Source organism: Suncus etruscus, chromosome 10 (genome assembly GCF_024139225.1).
Source record: "Suncus etruscus isolate mSunEtr1 chromosome 10, mSunEtr1.pri.cur, whole genome shotgun sequence".
Lineage (NCBI taxonomy): Eukaryota > Metazoa > Chordata > Mammalia > Eulipotyphla > Soricidae > Suncus > Suncus etruscus.
Window position 1 is genome coordinate 109,080,001 of NC_064857.1, and position 20,000 is coordinate 109,100,000.

The 20,000-nt window shown below is 35.1% G+C and overlaps 1 protein-coding gene across 1 annotated transcript in view; it reads right to left on the minus strand.

Moving 5' to 3' along the window:
* The window catches only part of NME8 (NME/NM23 family member 8), a 45,832-nt gene that overhangs the window by 10,883 nt on the left and 14,949 nt on the right, over positions 1–20,000 (minus strand). The window contains exons 7-11 of the mRNA XM_049781873.1: positions 17,487–17,560; positions 14,594–14,686; positions 7,326–7,501; positions 6,114–6,289; positions 394–538 (exon numbers count right to left, since the gene is read on the minus strand). Of these exons, the coding sequence (XP_049637830.1) occupies positions 394–538; positions 6,114–6,289; positions 7,326–7,501; positions 14,594–14,686; positions 17,487–17,560 (664 nt within the window). The remainder of the gene's footprint in view (positions 1–393; positions 539–6,113; positions 6,290–7,325; positions 7,502–14,593; positions 14,687–17,486; positions 17,561–20,000) is intronic.

Here is a 20,000-nt window from a genome sequence, read left to right on the forward strand (position 1 = left end):
AGGACCTAGCATCGATAGAAATGTGGGCAATGAAATTAGATGGGAAGGATGGTGGCAAAAAAAAAAAAAAAAAGACACCTAAAAAGAAAACAAAAAAAGGGCGGGGGAGAGTGGTGGTGCAAGCGGTAGGGGCGTTTGCGTGCACACACTAACCTAGGATGGACCACCGTTCGATACCCCGGTGTCCCACATGGTCCCCCAAGCCAGGAGCGATTACTGAGCGCATAGCCATGAGTAATCCCTGAGTGTCACTGGGTGTGCCCGCCCTGCCCCCCCCAAAAGACACCTGCACATGCTTATTGACTAGAAATGTTTGTAAACTCAAACAGGGTTAAGAGAATATCCCAATGATTTTGAAATAGACCATACTTTCTGAACTTGAAATCACTTCACCTGATCATGTTTTCTATAAGGTCTTCAAAATAAGCTTCCTGTTCATATTCTTTGCACAATGCCTGTGCTTCATCTTCTGATAAAACAACTTGTTTTTGCATCAATATTTTAAATCCTTCTTCTTGAATAACATTCAAAACATCATCTAAATAAAAACAACATGCTTTCAATTGCTATATGTTTGTTACACATAATTCAGAATGTTAGATGATAAATAATGCATTTCATGCTCATATAAAATTTAAAAGTTTTCTTATTAGATATCAAGGCAGGAAATGATTTTCAGGTATCAAGTTATGCTGTTGCTACTCAATTTTAATAATATAAAAGACACCCCAAAGTATTCCATTTGCAAACATATACTTTATGTATACAATGTGCATTTAAGATATCCTCTCAATTCTGCTTTTCTTTACAAAGAAAACACAGTGAGGCTGACAACAGACTTTTCCTTAACAACACATCAAAAGCTAGTGGACTATAGACCAAAGACTTATAAGTTTTGGGAAATATATCACATTACATATTATACTTTAATATATAAAAATAATACTACAAGAATAAAATATACTCTATATAAATGTGATATGGTAACTTTTACATATTATAAATATAATGAGGAGAGATTTTCAGATATGTAGACCCCTAAAATAAAATAAGTACGTTTCTTTTGAATTATGTTTGATTATATGCTAGATATCTGAGAAGCAAATTATTCTTCATCTACTGAATCTGTTTAGCAGTTGGGGAGATGGCACAATACTAGAACAATAGAATACATGGCCCTGTGTCCACTTCCTGGCACTGCACAGTCCCCAAATGCCATTGACTGCATGTTTCCAGTGTGGTCGTCAAGGAACACCAGAGGTCCTATGGCCCTCAAGCATTCAGTATGATGTAAATATTTCCCAAGTTAAGCAAAGCATATTTAATTTTGTAATTTTTCTTTCATAATTACTTAAAGTGAGTCAGAATATTAAAACCAATAATAGCAATATTATATATGTGAAAATAATAACAAAGAGTTACTACTTAAGCAAATGCAAATACTAAACGTAAAATACTCAAATCTGAGACTAAAATTCAGTCAGCAAATTCATTGACCAGTAGTATCTCATAAACTTTTCAAAATATTTTTTATTTTTAATACATAAATATCTTTTTAGTATAGTCAAGTAGCAGTATAGTTTGTATGCCACTGCAGCAATATGATATTCATAGGGAAAGTTTTATATTTCTCTTTTCAAAATTATTCGTAGGAAAGTTATAAATATTTTACTAGTTATATAAAGAGAACAGAGTGTCACCTTTGCATCTTGGTTAAGAGAATATGTGCTTAGGAAAAAAATAAAGTCTGCTTCCCATTACAAAAAGTAGAAAAAGAATTCTACAAGAATAATTTTTAGTTGCATTCTAGGGTGATCAGTAAGGAAGCAGAACATTTTCTAAATATTTTTGAGAACTATGATTATAGGACTGGTCATACAAAACTTAGATTTCATACTTTGGTATTTATTTGAAAACAGTAATGGCAGAAAAAATTTAGACAGAATTCAGGAATAGGTAAAAGTTAAAGTGTCAGCTCATAAACTAAAACGAATTCTAAAATCAGTTGCAAATTTTAGAATCTAAAATCTAAAATCCCTTGTTGCAGGGGAGCAGAGAATAACCTGTAATGAGCTTGGGATTCAATTAAGTTTCTCTAGTTTTATTCTTATTTCATTCAACTGCATTTATTGTTATATTGGTCCAAAATTTTGCTAGTAGTGAGGATCATTAGATACATGAAGCTCTTAGTGAGAAGAGAAAGAATCAGACATATTGAAAAAAGGTTTTAGTATTAGATAAATATTGTAATCAATATGTTTGTGTCCCCTACCCTCAACCAATAACATAATTGCTTATAGAAACCTTAAATATCAGCATATTTGTCTCTCAGCTTTCTGCCATCTAATGCATACACTGAATCCAGCTCTTTCCCCGTTGTTACCAAGACAACAAAATAGACAGAAACAAACAAACAAAAATTTTCCACTTTTGAAGAACACATCTATAATTTTGTGACAAATTATTTCCAAGTAGCTGACTGCTACAGAAACAAGATTTCCAGGATATAACAAGTGTCATAGTTACAAGACAAAGAAAGACTCTATAGGAAAGTTCTTAGGAAATCAGAGGGTAAAAAAGAAATAACAAAAAAAAAAAAAAAAAGAAAATAGAAATCTGTAATTAGAAGCATCAACAAGCATTGAATATATAAGTAAGCCTTTTTCCAAATTAACATAAAACTTTACTAACTTAAATTTCCAAATTTCTGTGACCCAATAAAGCATATATTTTAATACATAAAACATTATATCAATTTTAATGCACAAAAATGCAAGTCTTCAACCAGAATATTATAAATTATGTAAAAGGTAAGAAAAATAAGTCATTTTCTATGTATAAGAAAAATAAATATTGGAATCCTACACTTATAAATTATGCATATCTTGTAATTATCAAATCAGATACAAAAATTAAAGTAATTGTATTACTATATTAATGTTTATAATAAGGCTGTATATTAAAATTGATGAGTAATATAAAGATACAAAACATAGAAGAAAAATCAATAAGAAATAAATGCTAAAAATAAAATCAGTGAATTATAAGTGAAACTTAGTTTGGTCTCATTAGTATTTGAATATGACCAAGAAAGATTAAGTTAGATTGAATTATTATTAGAAATTCCCCAACCAGAGAAAGGAACTTTCATTCACTGCTGGTGGGAATGCTATCTAGTCCAGGCCTTACGGAAAACAATATGAAGATTTCTCAAAAAACTGGAAATTGAGCTCCCATATGATCCAGCTATACCACTCCTAGGGATATATCCTAGGAACTCAAAAACACAATACAAAAACCCCTTCCTCACACCTGTATTCATTGCTTTGCTATTTACAGTAGCCAGTCTCTGAAAACAACCAAGATGCCCTTCAGCAGATGAATGGATAAAGAAATGGTGGTACATATACACAACGGAATATTATGCAGCCATCAGGAGACATGAAGCCATGAAATATTCCTATACATGGATGTACATGGAATCTATTGTGCTGAGTGAAATAAGTCAGCAGGACACACACACACACACACACACACACACATACACACACACAGAATAGTCTCTGTCATCTATGGGTTGTAAGAAAAATAAAAGACATTATTGAAATAATTCCCAGAGATGAGGGTCAGAAGGACCAGCTCACAATATGAAGCTCACCAAAAGGAGTGGTGAGTGCAGTTAGAGAAATAATTGCACTGAGAACTATTATAACAATGTCAATATGTGAGGGAAGTGAAAAGCTTTCTTGAATACAGGTGGGGGTGTTGGGGAGGGAGATGAGGGCATTGGTAATGGGAAAGTTGCACTGGTAAAGAGGGGTGTTCTTTTTATGACTGAAACCCAACTACAATCATGTGTGTAAACACGGTGTCTAAATAAAGATATTTAAAAAAAGAAATTCTCCCAACTAAAATTCAAAGATAAAATAAAAATGATCAAAAATACCCCAAATCAATGAGACAAGAAACAAAAATAAGACTAATATATTTCAGCAAAGTAAGAGGACACAAGAAAAACATACAAAAATCAATCGTATTCCTATGAACACACAAACAGCAATATTTAAAATAAGCAGAATAAAATTGTAAACAACAAAAAACATATTAAGAGCTTGCATGCTAATAACACAAATTATTAATGAAAACAGTAAAATACGATATAAATAGAGGGATATCACATCTTCACATAAACATGTTGATTCTTTTCAAATTGGTCTATAATCTAAGTCATATCCCTATCAAACCTCTGGGAGTTGGGGGTCTAGAGAGATTGAACAATGGGTACGGTGTTAAGTTTAATAGAGAATAGCAGAGAAACAAAAAGTGAAAATAAAAAATATTTTTATTATTACCAACTAACATAATCAGTAATTTCTTATTAAATACTATATTAGATACTCACATAAAGATAAGTGAAATAATAATTTATTCAATTATATTGGCAGGTAATAGAAATAGTTATAAGAACATCCACTACACAATATTAAGAAAAACAGTAGAATGCTATTTGAAACTTAGAATAGAAAAAATTTTAGAATCTTGTAACCTACCAAAACTACATCTGGAGGATGGAAACATAAATAGACCACCTACTAGCATAAAAAACATGGCAGTGAAGGAAATCTCTTTAAAATCAAAAGCCGGGTCAAGAAAGAATCACTAGCAAGTTCTGCCAAATATTCAAAGAGGAATTGGTGCTTATCCTTCTAAAGCTCTTCTAGAAAGTGGGAAAACAGGAATCTTTCCATGTAGGGACCCTTAGAACAGGCAGAAAATTAGGACCTGTGACATTGCTCGAAGCAGGTAGCCTCGAGAATTAAATGTAAACATTTAAGGTCACCTTATTTGTATAGCCCACCTGCCGGAGATAGGCTCCATTATCCTGACCTGATAGAGACAGATCTCATTACCCGTACATGCCATCTCATTTGCTAATAGGTCCTGCTATTTGAACAATCTGCCCTATTCTATAGATACAAGCGGAACTATGCCCACAATTCAACTATGAATAAAATTGTGAACTATGGTGCTTTAATTAGAACTATACACATAATATTAAAATATTAAATATATTTCCAACTAATATTGTAAGAGATACAGGCCAAGCAGCTAAAATTCCTGAGTACAATTCATAGGTATTCTGACTGAAAACTCAGGGGCGATGTCACAAGACCCCACAGTGCTGAAGCGCCAGAATCGGCTTCCACACCCCCGGGCTGCAACCATGCACTATCCAACTTCATTGCTTCCTGACTAATCTCAGAGACACCGAACCAAAATAACATTCAGGTACAAAGTTTGGGGTTAAAAATGCAGTCTTCTCAAAATGTGATAGGCAGCCTCCTGTATTTCTGGAAGCTTACAGTAACCACAGCCACATCCTGCATCAGTCACCAGGAGCTTTCATCAGCCCAATCCCAGTCCTGGAGTTCTGGAGGTGACACCTCTGAGTGTGGCACCCCAAATTAACCAAAATATGTTATAGACCTAAATATATAATACTAAGTGATAAGCTTTTTCAAATAAAAGAGGAAAACAAAACTAGGTGACCTTGAATATGGCAGCAAGTTCTTAAATACAGCACCAGAAAAACAATTAAAAAAATAGATTTAGGGCCTGAGCAGTGGAGCAAGTGGTAGGGCTTTTGACTTGCATGCACTAACCTAGGGCAGATCACGGTTCAATCCCCTGGTGTTCCATACAGAACCTCAAGTCAGGAGCGACTTCTGAGCACATAGCCAGGAGTAACCCCTGAGTGCCACTGGGTGTGGCCCCAAAACCAAAAAAAAAAAAAAAAGATTGACTTTACATGTTTTTTCAGTTCACACTATTCCTAAGAGGTAAGTTACCCATAATCTGAATTAAGATTTTTTCAGATATAAAATCCTCTAATAATTACTATGTAAAAATGTTACCATAGTAAAATGTTCAACACTGAAAACACTCTGCAACATATTTAATTCTATATTATAAATATTGGTATATTAACACTAAATTTATAAAGAAAGCTTTTAATTATATAGCAAATATTAAATAAATTCTTTCAATACAATCATCCTATGACTTAGTTAAGTTCCAGATATCAAGTATGTTATTTATGTTTTAATTTTTACCTTTTCTTTCTCGAAAAAGATTTGGTCGAAGTAACACCAGTATCTTTTCTAAATTTAGGCTCTTCTTAGTTTTAAAATCAGGGAAGAAAATATCAATCAGCTTGTCTACTTTTTCAGGATTACGTTCGATATCACAAAATGAAGACAGTTGATACCTTTCTAGGTGTTCTAGTAAACTGCTTAAATCCAAAATACAACTTATGGTTAATATCAACCAAAAATTTAATAACCAATCAGAAAATTACATGTGATAGCATGTTCACAAAAATCTTGAAACTTAATAAAAGTTCAATTTCATGTAAACTCATTTGTATAATATTAGGTATTTACTCTCAACTTTTATTGAACTATTACAAATTAAATTACATATCATCTAATAACTAATTTCATAAGGGATAAAATACCAAAATAAAATATAAAGCTGTAACACTAGAGTCTATTTTTTTGTTTCATTTTGTTTTGTTTTGGGGTCACAACCGGTGTGCTCAAGGGTTACTCCCAACTCTGAGATCAGAAATTACTCCTAGCAGTATAAGCAAAACCATCTGGGACTCTGGTAATTGAATTCAAGTTGGCTGCAAGGAAAATATCCTCCTCACTGTACAATTGTTCTTGTCTCTCAACTTTTATTATTTAATGCATACACAGTTATGACAATTCTTATTACAAACTGAAATTTTTAATGCTCAAAAACATTAGTGGCATAAAGGATAGTGTAGTAAAACTTTCTGGAAATTATTTAAATATATTTTAAAATAATTTTAAGTTTAAAAATATCAACTATTACATTTTCAGCAATTTAAACCACTAACTTTTACATTTTAACTAAGGTAGGTAAAAGGATTGAATACACTAGAAGTCTTTAGAATATAGATAATTTTCAGAGAAATATAGGAAGACTGGGGAGGAAACTTGGTTACGAGAGACCCTGTATGGTCTCAATTTACTTCAAGGGCTTTCGTTCATGACACCAGACTGGGCTTCCCAGTTTCATAAAGAAAAATGAAGAATTTTTTTCATTTGTAAACTTTGTGACTTTAATTTTAATGGCAGAATGTTTAGTATTTTTGTTTTGTTGAATGTTCAGTATTTTTGACTGATTTGGAACAATTAACTGTGGTTTCAATACAAAACACCTGTCTTTAGATTTGGTAATATTTGGTTATTATACTTTACTAGAACACAGTAAATATTATTATGGTTTTGAACTACCTATTCCGCTGGCTTCGTTTCATTTTTGAGTAACTTCTACCTTCTTTTTCATATTGATCTTCTGGCATCATATCAACAGTAGGATCTGTTTCTTTCATAGGCAACTCATTTTGAGATACAATTAGGATATAACTTATGGTACTTGTCATGAAAGAGATAAAATCTTCAAAGTCAGGCTATAAAATAAAATGACAAAAATTTTGCTTTAGACAACTTTATTAGATAGATTTAAAAAGATGTTTTTACCAAATCAAGTAATCTATTTCTGGGGCCAGAAAAATAGCATCGCAGTAGGTCATTTGCCTTGCATGCGGCCGGCCCAGGAGGCAGGGACCAAGTTTGATTCCCAGCATCCCATATGGCCCCTCAGCCTGCCAGAGGTGATTACTTTTTTGGTGTTTTGTTTGTTTTTTGTTTTGTTTTGTTTTTGTTTTTTGGCCACACCCAGTGACACTCAGGGACTCAGGGGTTACTTCTGGCTATGAGCTCCGAAAACGCTTCTGGCTTGGGGGACCATGTGGGACTCCAAGGGATCAAATCATCTCCACCCTAGGCTAGCGCCAGCAAGGCAGACACCTTACAGCTCCGAGCAACCGCTCTGGCCCTATACCAGGGGTTATTTCTGAGTGCAGAGCTAGAAATGACCCCTGAGCATCACTGCATGTGGCTCAGAAACCAATAAATCAATGAGTCAGTCAATAAGTAAAGTTTTATAAAAAGTAATGTTTCCTTTCACCACCTTATGAACACATCCTTAATAGAAGAGAAGACACAAAACACTGAGGATGTTCCCAGAGGGTTTACTCATACTAAGATCACTAGAATCTGTTATAATTCAGTAGTGGGGGTCCAGGGGTGTGATTTTCTCAAAATTTCTCAAGTGAAACTGAAGAAGTTGTTGCACCTACTTTCATTTTACATGTGTGAAAACTGACCAAAGAAGATGACTTTATTGGTGTTGTTAGTTTAAAAAGCATCACCTAACTTTCTCAATGACAAACCTGTTTGATGTTCTTCAATCAAGTTAGCAACCTGCCATGATTGAACCTCTCAACTGGAGTTTCTGTAACTGAAACTCTGATTTTTATTTATTTATTTATTTATTTTGGCTTTTGGGTCACACTCCGCAGTGCTCAGGGGTGACTCCTGGCTCTGTGGTCAGAAATGGCTCTTGGCAGGTTCAGGCTGGGCTTCTAACCACCATCTGTCCTGGTTGGCTGCATGCAAGGCAAGTGCCCTAAAGCTGAGCTATCTCTCTAGCCCCTATTTTTATTTCCTAAATGATTTCTTTATTTAAACACTGTGGTTACAAAAATTTTCATACTTAGGTTTCAGTCATAAAATGTACACCACCAGTGTACATCGCAATGTTTCCTATTTCCCTCCTACACCCTCTCTGTAACCCTCTGCCTCTCTCTAAGACAGGCATTCTATTTCCCTCACTTTCATTGTAATGGCAGTTGTATTTGTGCTTAGTACTCTAATTGCATTCACCACTCTTTGTGGCAAGCTTCATGTCATGAGCTGCTCCTCCTCCTGTTCAACTCCATTGTCTCTGGATATTACTGCCATACTCTCTTTTATTTTTCTTATATACTGCAGATGAGTGAGACTATTCTATGCCTATCCCTCTCCCTCTGGCTCATTTCACTCAGCATAAGAGACTCTTTTTTTAAAATTGTATTCAATACTGATGAATTTAGTCCAAATCTGCATATGTATCTAATGGTTACCCACACTGGATTGTTATTTGCTAGAGACTACATCTGTAGGTTATTAAGTGAATACATATTCTTTATATACATCACTGTCTTGACTATGTATCTCAGGAAAATAAGGATTTGAAAGGCAGTTTGAGAGAATATTCCTTAGGTATAGGGAAAAATTAAAACTTGCCTGAAGGTGAGTGTGGCCTGCATGAGAAACAGAGTCAAAGAAATGCCTCAGCTTCCACTTGGCACTCAGGACCCTGCTGTGGAGGGACAAAGCAGAGGAGTGCAGCTGCTCTTCTAGTCAATGAAACACAGTGCAACGCATATAAAACACCACGCTGCAAGGGTGAACATAGGGAAACAAAACAGACCTCCACAATGCTTAGAGAATGAAGATAGTAGCTCTGATGACCTAACAAGTACAAACTATCTGTAACCTGTCAGATAAGAAATTTAGAAAAAGGATATGGAAGATGTTTAAAGAACTCAAAGAAAACATGGAATGAACTGAATGAATCATAACTAAGACTCAAGGAGATACGTAGAATGAGAGAACTTCTCACTGAAATAAAAAGACTGAAAATCTTAGTAGGTGAAATGAAAAACTCACTGGCAAGTCTCATCAGCAGAGTAAAAGTAACTGATAACAGAATCAGTGTGCTGAAAGATGAGATACATAAAAATTCTAGACATCAGAAGAGGATGAAAAAGAGCCTTAAAATACCCAGATAATGGAAAAAATCCTCAAATAATGTATGCAGATAAAATTAGAACACTGGGATAAACTAAATAGAAATAAAATAAGAATCATTGGAATCAGAAAGACTAGAAAGAAAATTTCCATGAAAGATCAACAGTCGAGGACATCATGTACAAGTTCCTAGAGTTAAACAGTACATGCAACCATTGAAACCACATCCTGGATGCCTGAAGAGTACCAACTAAAAGATATCTAAATAAAGCACCCCAAGGCATCTTAATCACAATGATGAATACTACAGATAGGGATAGAATACTGAAGGCAGCAATACCAAAAAGGGAAATTATATACAAAGAAGCATCCTTAAGATTTACAGTCGATTTATCTTTAGCAAACCTTAAGGTTCGAAGACAGTGGAGGGCTATAGTGACAAAACACAATGAAATGAATGCTTTGCCAAGAATATACCCAGGCAGACTTATATTAAGGTTTAAAGGAAGAATACACAGCTTTACAGAAAAACAACAGCTCAGAAATTTTACAGTCTCAAAACTCAGCTTCAAAGAAAAACTAATGGGTCTACTCTAAAGTAAGGCACACCCAACAGACACACCAAACTCCTACAGAAAGATGACACCTAATTTCATGACAATTCTCTCTTCATTTAGTTATCAGTGGACTAAAGGAATCAGTTAAGAGGCATAGAGTGGCAAATGGATCAAAAATTAAATGCAACCTTCTGCCTGCAAGAAACACAGAACAAGCATAGACTCAAAGTCAAAGACTGGAGAATGATCATTCAAACATATGACTCACTTAAAAAAGCTGGGGTTGCCATACTAACATTAGATGATGCAGACTTTAGGCTTAAAAGGTTATGAGACAGAGATGAACATTTCTTACTAATCAAGGGATGTGTACACCAAGAAAAATGTTATACTTTTAAACATATATGTACTCAATAATGGGCCAGAAAAATACTTAAAACAACTGCTGATAAACTTGAATAAAGAAATCAATAGCAACACAATAGTAGTGGGAAATTTCAACAACATCTTATAACTACTTGATAGGTCAACCAGGCTAAAACTCAACAAAGATATACTGGCTCTGGAGAAAGAAATAAAAGAGAGTGGGTCAGTAAATATATACAGCTTTCTTCATCCTCCCCAAACTTGACATATTCTTCTCCAATGCACATAGGACAGTCTCCAAGACATGTAGACAATATGCTGGGCCATAAAACATAACTCCATAAAATTCAGAAGAGAGAAATGTTTCCACCATCTTCCCAGACTATATAATGCACTGAAAATTTAAGTGAATTACAAGCAAACATGGAGAAATAAGGTGTGTTAAAGTAAACTAATCAAACTGATTGTTCACTAATGGATAGTAGAAATAAATTAGCACAATCGGTGAGACACAGAAAAAGTGGTATTAAAAGGTATTTATTTTTATATTAAGTGGTATTTATAGCTTTGCAAGCATTCAACAAAAAAAAGGCCTACATAAATAACTAAATGGCACAGCTTAAGAAATTGGAAAAGGAGCAATTAAAATGAGTCAAAAGTAGGCAGGCAGAATGAAATAATAAAAATTAGAACATAAGTTATAAACTGGACATGCAAAAATGCAGATTAATAAAAGCAAGAGTTTATTCTTTGAAAAATAAACAAAATTGATAATTCATTAACAAGACTCAGAGAGGGAGAGAGAAACTTAATACGTAGAATCAGAAATGAAAAGGGGGTCACTATAGATACTACAGGAATTCGAAGATAATCAGAGATTTCTTTGAGAATCTTTACACACACACAAACACACAAAGAGAATTTGGAAAAATTGATAAATTTTTGAAGTCCTACATCCTTCCAAGTTTGAACCAAGATGATCTGGAATACCTGAACATATCTATTACTATTGGGGAAATTGAAAAAGTTAATCAAAAGCAAAAGCCCAGCACAGATGAAATTACTACTGAATTACTTCAAACCTTTAAAGAGGATCTACTGCCAATACTCTTTAAGCTCTTCCAGAAAAATTGAATAGGAACACTCCCAAATAGTTTCTATGAAGCCAATATCACCTTGATACCAAAAGCATACAAAGACAAAGGATACAAAGCATACAAAACTTATACAGCAGAACAAAGTAGGATTTATTCCAGGTTGCAAAGATAGTTTAACTTATGCAAATCAATTAATATAATATATCATAGCAACAAACGGGAAAACAAAAATCATATGATCATATCAGAGATGCTGAGAAATTGTTTGGCAAGGTCCAGCACACATTCCTGATTAAAAATGATCAACATGGGGGGGGGGGAAACGATCAACAAGATGGGAATTGAAGGAATTTTCCTCAATATTGTTAAAGTCATTTATCACAAACCCATAACAAACATAATACTCAATGGGGAAAACTAAACCCTTTCCACTTAAATCTGGCACAAGGCAAGGTTGGTTCCTATGGCCACTTTAATTCAATATAGTGCGGGAAGTACTTGCCATAGCAGTTAGGCAAGAGAAATACATCAAGGGCATCAACATAGGAAAGGAAGAAGAGAAGCTCTTGTTTGTGTATGACATGATACTCTGTCTAAAACATCCTAAAACCTCCACAAAAAAAGCTCTTGTTTGTGTATGACATGATACTCTGTCTAAAAAATCCTAAAACCTCCAAAAAAAAAGCTCTTGTTTGTGTATGACATGATACTCTGTATAAAAAATCCTAAAGCCTCCACAAAAAGAAACAAGAAATATGCATAATTAGAGGGAAGGCTTTTAGTTTTTCTCCATTGAGGATAATATTTGCCACTGGCTTGTGGTAGATGGCCTTAACTATATTGAGAAAGGTTCCTTCCATTCCCATCTTGCTGAGAGTTTTGATCAAGAATGGGTGTTGGACCTTATCAAATGCTTTCTCTGCATCTATTGATATGATCACGTGGTTTTTATTTTTCTTGTTATTGATGTTGTGTATTATGTTGATAGATTTACAGATGTTAAGCCATCCTTGCATTCCTGGGATGAAACCTACTTGATCCTAGTGGATGATGAAAAAGTGCTCCACATCACTAATCATCAGGGAGATGCAAATCAAAACAACGATGAGATACCACCTCACACCACAGAGAATGGCACACATCACAAAGAATGAGAATAAACAGTGTTGGCGGGGATGTGGAGAGAAAGGAACTCTTATCCACTGCTGGTGGGAATGCCGTCTAGTTCAACCTTTATTTAAAGCGATATGGAGATTCCTCCAAAAACTGGAAATCGAGCTCCCATATGATCCAGCTATACCACTCCTAGGAATATACCCTAGGAACACAAAAATACAATACAAAAACCCCTTCCTTACACCTATATTCATTGCAGCACTATTTAGCATAGCAAGACTCTGGAAACAACCAAGGTGCCCTTCAACAGACGAATGGCTAAAGAAACTGTGGTACACATACACAATGGAATATTATGCAGCTGTCAGGAGAGGTGAAGTCATGAAATTTTCCTATACATGGATGTACACGGAATCTATTATGCTGAGTGAAATAAGTCAGAGAGAGAGAGAGAAAAACACAGAATGGTCTCACTCATCTATGGGTTTTAAGAAAAATGAAAGACATTCTTGCAATAATAATTTTCAGACACAAAAGAGAAAAGAGCTGGAAGTTCCAGCTCACCTCAGGAAGCTCACCACAAAGAGTGATGAGTTTAGTTAGAGAAATAACTACATTTTGAACTGTCCTAATATTGAGAATGTATGAGGGAAATGGAGAGCCTGTTTAGAGTAGAGGCGGGGGTCAGGTGGGGAGGAGGGAGACTTGGGACATTGGTGATGGGAATGTTGCACTGGTGATGGGTGGTGTTCTTTACATGACTGAAACCCAAACACAATCATGTATGTAATCAAGGTGTTTAAATAAAAAAATTGTTATAAAAGAAAAAAAACAAAACAACAAAATAAAGAAATATGCATAATTAAAGTGGCAGGCAATAAAACACTCCATGATATTGAATCTAAAGGCATCTTCTGGGATGAAAGACCACTGTTCAAGCAAGTACAAGCAAAGATAAACAAACAGGACTACATGAAACTGAGAAGCTTCTGCACCTCAAAGAAAATAAAGTCTAGGATACAAAGGCTACCCACATAATGGGAGAAATTAGTTATCTGACACCTGTCAGATAAGGGGTTAATATCTAAGATATGTGAGGCAATGATAGAACTTAGCGAGATGATAAGGTTCTAATAGGACAATGTTAATTGGTACTGATCACTATAGACTTGGTGCTGAAAGGAGAGAATATGACACACAAGTCAACCCTTTATTAATAAATGTGCAGACCACAGTGTCAAAAGGGAAATAAAGGAGAGAGAGAGACACAGAGAGAGACAGAGAGAGAGAGAAATTGCCTGCCCTAAAAACAGGTGGGGTGGGGGATGAGAGGAAACAAGGAACGTTGTTGGTAAAAGGGTACACCGATGAAGCTATATACCTAAAAACCAACAATGAACAAGTTTGTAACCATGGTGCTTAAATAAAGCAACTAAAAATAAAAATATAAATTAAAAAATAAAACTTCTCTGGGAAGTTTATGCATTGATCCGACAAAAATAATCTATTTAAAAGGATTGGGTATTCAATTCTAGAGGACTGTTGGCAGAATCTTGTAGATAACTCTTTATAAAAGAGAGGTTATACAGGGAGAATTATAACACATTATAACTCAGGTATAACAGAGAGAAATTAATTTTACTTTATCTAATGAGAAATTAAAACATGAAACTCCCTATCTTTGAGATGAATTGGATTTAAAAATGTTTGTTTGTTTGTTTGTTTTTACCTGGTCATTAATTTTATCGTAGAAATCCCTTACTTGTTCTTCAGTAAGCAATTTCTTCGCATCTGCTTCTATGTCAAATCCTGCCCTGGTAATCTTCAAAAAAAGAGTAAGTCAGATTCAGATTTGTCGCGGTGTCATTCACAAAACAAGTCAGACGGATTTGCTTCTTGGGTTTAACAAACCACCTAGACTTAAATCAACACATATAAAGAGATCACTATTATTCTAGATTTGAGCTAGTGATTCTAGTTGACCCAGCTTCTATCCCTCGTACCATATTTGGTTCCAAACAAGCACTGCCATGAGTGATCCTGTAGCACAGATCCAGGAATCTGCGCACTGCCTGCTTGACCCAAACAGCAAAGCAAAGAACAAAATAAAACAAAAAACAAAGAAACAAAATTCACAAACTAAAATTGAGTGTCAGGTGCTGATGCAATAACTCAAGTGGCACAAGAACAAGTCTTTGAGTTAAAATTTTGAATCTGAGTTAAATTTTTGATTCCCAGCATCCCAGGCACTGCACATGGTAACCCTGGTGGTCTCAAGTAGGGAAGCATCAGGTCTGCACCCATATTAACACCCAAGCACCACTGACTTGACCTTGGTGGTGCCTCACCAAACTGTCAGGCTCAAAGCTTTAGACATATTATCATGATATCATGATTCTAGGAATGGTCCCTAAAAAACATTGTACTTACCTTTTTCTTTCAAAATAGTTTTCTTTCCTGTTGTATTTATTATATTGTTTTGTATTCTGATGAGGGGGTTAGATACTTATCATTTACTATATAAAAACAAAGCAGTTAAATGAACTGATAATAATATTTAGTACGTCAGCTAAAATGAACCATATAATTTTAAAGTCTTCTTTATACTAATTACTAAGACATATAAAAAGATTTGCTTCCTGGGTTATAATATGGAAACAATCATATTGATTTTTAAAATGTTATAAAGTGTAACCAATATTTGGAGGACTGAGTTAAAGTTCTGTTACCATCTTGCCTCTACAAATAAGCCAGAATCTGGAAGAAAAGGGCTATTTTTCTTGTACTAAAAAAAATCAACCAGCAATTTAATGGCTAAGTCTATCATGTACAACGAGACATGACGACCTTCTTTTTTTATAGGTTAGTAAACTTTTATTCAACACAAAATTACTGATCAGAATTCAATTAACTGAATTCTGCACTTAATCAAAATTTGGTCTACCAACTGTTTTTGAAGAATGACCTTTATTGGAACCTACCCTCCTCCATCTGTTTATATCTTTTAATTTTTTCTTTTTTTGGTTTTTGGGTCACATCCCATGGAGCTCAGGGGTCACTCATGGCTCTGTGCACAGTAAAAGCTACTGGCATACAAGGGGGACCATATGGGATGCCGGGATTTGATCCACCATTGGTCCTGGGTTCACTAGCAAGGCAAATGCCCTACCACTGTGCTATCTCTCTGGCCCTGTTTATATCTTTTAAATGGCTATTGTTCCATGTAATGCTTCTATTTCCTGAAAGGTTAAACATCATGCCTGGTGTGGCTCCAAAGCCAAAAAACTAAAAACCGAAAATAAAAATAAAAAACATTAGCTCTATATGACCCATTAGAAGAAGCCATTTACCCTTTAGGTTAGAATGTAATTTCTTTTTTTTTTTTTTTTTTTTTTTTTTTTGGTTTTTGGGCCACACCCATTTGACGCTCAGGGGTTACTCCTGGCTATGTGCTCAGAAATCGCCCCTGGCTTGGGGGGACCATATGGGACGCCGGGGGACCATATGGGACGCCGGGGGATCGAACCGCGGTCCGTTCCTTGGCTAGCGCTTGTAAGGCAGACACCTTACCTCTAGCGCCACCTTCCCGGCCCGAATGTAATTTCTTTTAACAATTATTTTGACTCTAGGGCTAGAGCAATCGCACATCGGTAGGACATTTGCCTTGCATGAAGCCTACCTGGAACATACCCTGGTTTGATTTCCAGTATCCTATATTGCCCCCTGAGTCTGCCAGGAGCAATTTCTGAGAGCAGAGCCAGGAGTAACCCTGAACGCTGCCGAATGTGGTCCCCAAACAAACAAAATATTATTTAGACTCTAAAGCAAATTATTAAATACTTCTTTAGGGGCTGAAGAAAATAGCACCAAAGGTAAGGTGCTTGCCTTGTATGTGGTTGATTGGTTTTATTCCTGGCACTAAATATGGTCCCCTGATTTCTTTCAGAAGTGTTACCTGAGCACAGAGCCAGGATAAACCATGAGCACCGCTGAGTGTGAACCCAAAACAAAAACATGAACCAAATACAATCCTTTTTCAAAACTATCACATACCTAAGAAGGACCATATATTTGAAACAACATACAGGGAAGAAAGTGAGCTAATATCATTTTATAACTTGATCCTACTGATAATTACAAAGCATAAAATATGTATTATACTATACAAAACATTAATTTTCCATTGATATTGGATACTAGTAGATCAAAAGTTTGTTTGGGTTTTTTTTATTTTTTTGGTTTGTATTTTGGGTTGGTTTGATTTTTTTGTCAATTTTTTGTCAGGGGTCACTTCTAGCTTTAAATCCAAGGTCACTCCTGGAATCTTTGGAGGACCATATGGGGTACCAAATATTGACCCTAGGTTGCCTACATGCAAGAAAAATTGAACTCAGTTTGCTATATGCTATATTATAACTCTATCCCCAAAATAGCTCAAAATATTTAAAATATGTTTGAATAGTAGGTAAGTAGATCTACCCTTTATAAGATAAAACATTGATAGCTTTAGAGGTGCCTAATATCACAAGTTCAGTATGTTTTATTTTACTATAAATAATAAAGATTGACTAAGATATCCATTTTTAAATTCACTTACTCTACTCATAGGAAATATTACTCACTTTATCCTTAATTTCAAACGTTTTCCCATTCATTACAGCATCAGGTCTGATGATGACAATATTGTATAGCTCCTCTGTGGAAAAACAGAGTGATTTTCCTTATTGGTACAATGTGTATATAATAAAGAATTTGTCAATTACAAATGAAAACTATAAAGTTTTATTCTTTTTGTCCATTGATAAATATCTTACAACAGTTTAATTATCAATTAATTTCTATTTTAATCAAAATAAAGTTTCTATTTTTGTCTGCATGAGAAACACAAAAATCAGAAAGTAAGATCTATAACATAAAAGCTTAAATAACATAAAAAATAGAAGACTTTACAAAGTGGAAACATATTTCCAAATATATTGGAAAAATCTAATAATCAACATTATTGAAATGTCTATCCTATCTACTATTACAGAGATTCAACAAAATCCCCATTCAAATCCAAGTAACATTACTCAAAAACTTAGAAAAGTTAGTAATAAAATTTATATGATATCAGGAGAGTAAGCAAATAGCCAAAGTCATACTAAAAATTAAGAAACTCGGTGGTATCTCATTGCCCAATTTGAAATTGTACTATAAATCTCTATTGATCAAAACGACATAAAGAGAACACCTGTCTCAGGGAGTGGGCGAGGAGGGAGATGGGGTGCATTGGTGGTGGGAATGTTGCATTGGTGAGAGAGGGTGTTCTTTTTATGACTGAAACGCAACTACAAACATGTTTATAAGCATGGTGCTTAAATAAATATATTATTTAAAAAATAAAAGGGCATCAATAGAAGTAAAATGTTTAAATAGCAGAAATTTTGTTCTGGTTATAATAAAACACAACCCCCACCCAACCCCCACACACATAATACTGGAATAAGGAGTCATTGAGCGATGGATCAGAATTGAATAGCCAAGAACAAATCCTCAGATCTATGAATATTAATTCTCATCAGAGGAAATGAGAACATGAAATGGAATATCAAATCAGCAAATGGTTCTGGCAAAACTGAATGACCAAGTATAAAACAAAACTGGATCTGTATCTACACCTTACAGAAAAGTCAGTTTAAAATGAATCAAATATCTCTTTTTGGAGGGGGCACACTTGGTTATGCTCAGGGATTACTCCTTGATATGCAATCAGAAATGTTTCTGGCTAGGGGGATCATATGGGACGCCGGGGATCGAACCATGGTCCGTCTTAGACTAGTGTGGGCAAGGCAACTGCCTTACTACTTGCACCACTGCTCCGGTCCCGGATCAAAGATCTTGAGATCCAATTGGAACCTATAAAGTACACTGAAGAAAATATAGGCAAAAGGCTCCAAAACTTGAATTTCAAAGAAGTCTTCAATGACCTTATATCACTGGTAAAGGAACAGTGTAGAAAATAAGTGGGTCTATATAAAATTAAAGATTTTCTACACGGTGAAAGAAACACTTCTAAAATGTATAGACAGCTTAATGGAAAAGAAAACATTTACATTCACTCATCAGAGAAAAGGTTAATGTCAGAATATATAAATTATTCACAAAGATCAACCACAAAAAATAAACCAAAAAAATATATCAAAAAATGGGGAGGGGAAATGAACAGACACTTCTCAAAGGAACACATATGGACAACCAGTTCCTACACACAAAAAATTTGCTCAGTATCATATATAATTAGAGAAATCTGAATCAAGGCAACAATAAGGTATCATCTCAGACCAGTGAGAATGGCACATATAAAAAATAATGGGCGAGGGGCCGGGCGGTGGCGCTGGAGGTAAGGCGCCTGCCTTACCTGCGCTAGCCTTGGAAGGACTGCGGTTCGATCCCCCGGCATCCCATATGGTCCCCCAAGCCAGGAGCGACTTCTGAGCACATAGCCAGGAGTAACCCCTGAGCATCACCGGGTGTGGCCCAAAAACAAAAAACAAAACAAAACAAAAAAATAATGCGCACAATATGTGTTGGCAGGGATGTGGTAAAAATAATCTCTCTCCTCCCTGGCTTGTGGGAATGTTGTCTGGTTCAACCACTGTGAGGAACACTCTGGAGAATTCTCAGTAAGTTTTGAATTGAGCTGCCACCTGACTCAGCAATTTCATTTTGGGACCTTTACACCCCCCCAAGCCCAAAACATTCACTCATTTGAATGTTTAATGTTTGAATGTTTAATGTTAAATATGTCTATTTAGACATATGCATACTATTATTCCTTACTGCACTTAGTATAATAGCTAAATATGAAATCAATCTAGGTATCTAATGTAAAGTGAATGAAATTTGATATATGGTAGATATATACAATGGAATTCTATCAGCAAGGAGTGATGAAATTCTACAATTTGTTGCAACCTGGTTGGAACTGGATGACCTTGTGTTGAGTGAAGTAAGCCAGAAGAATACAAACACAGGATAACTTTACTTATCTGTAAATCACTGAATACGTAAATTTAATGTAGTAAAAGGAGGGCTGCCTAAATCACCCTTGACCATGAGAAGAAAGGAAATTGAGAGGGGAAGAAAGACAAGAA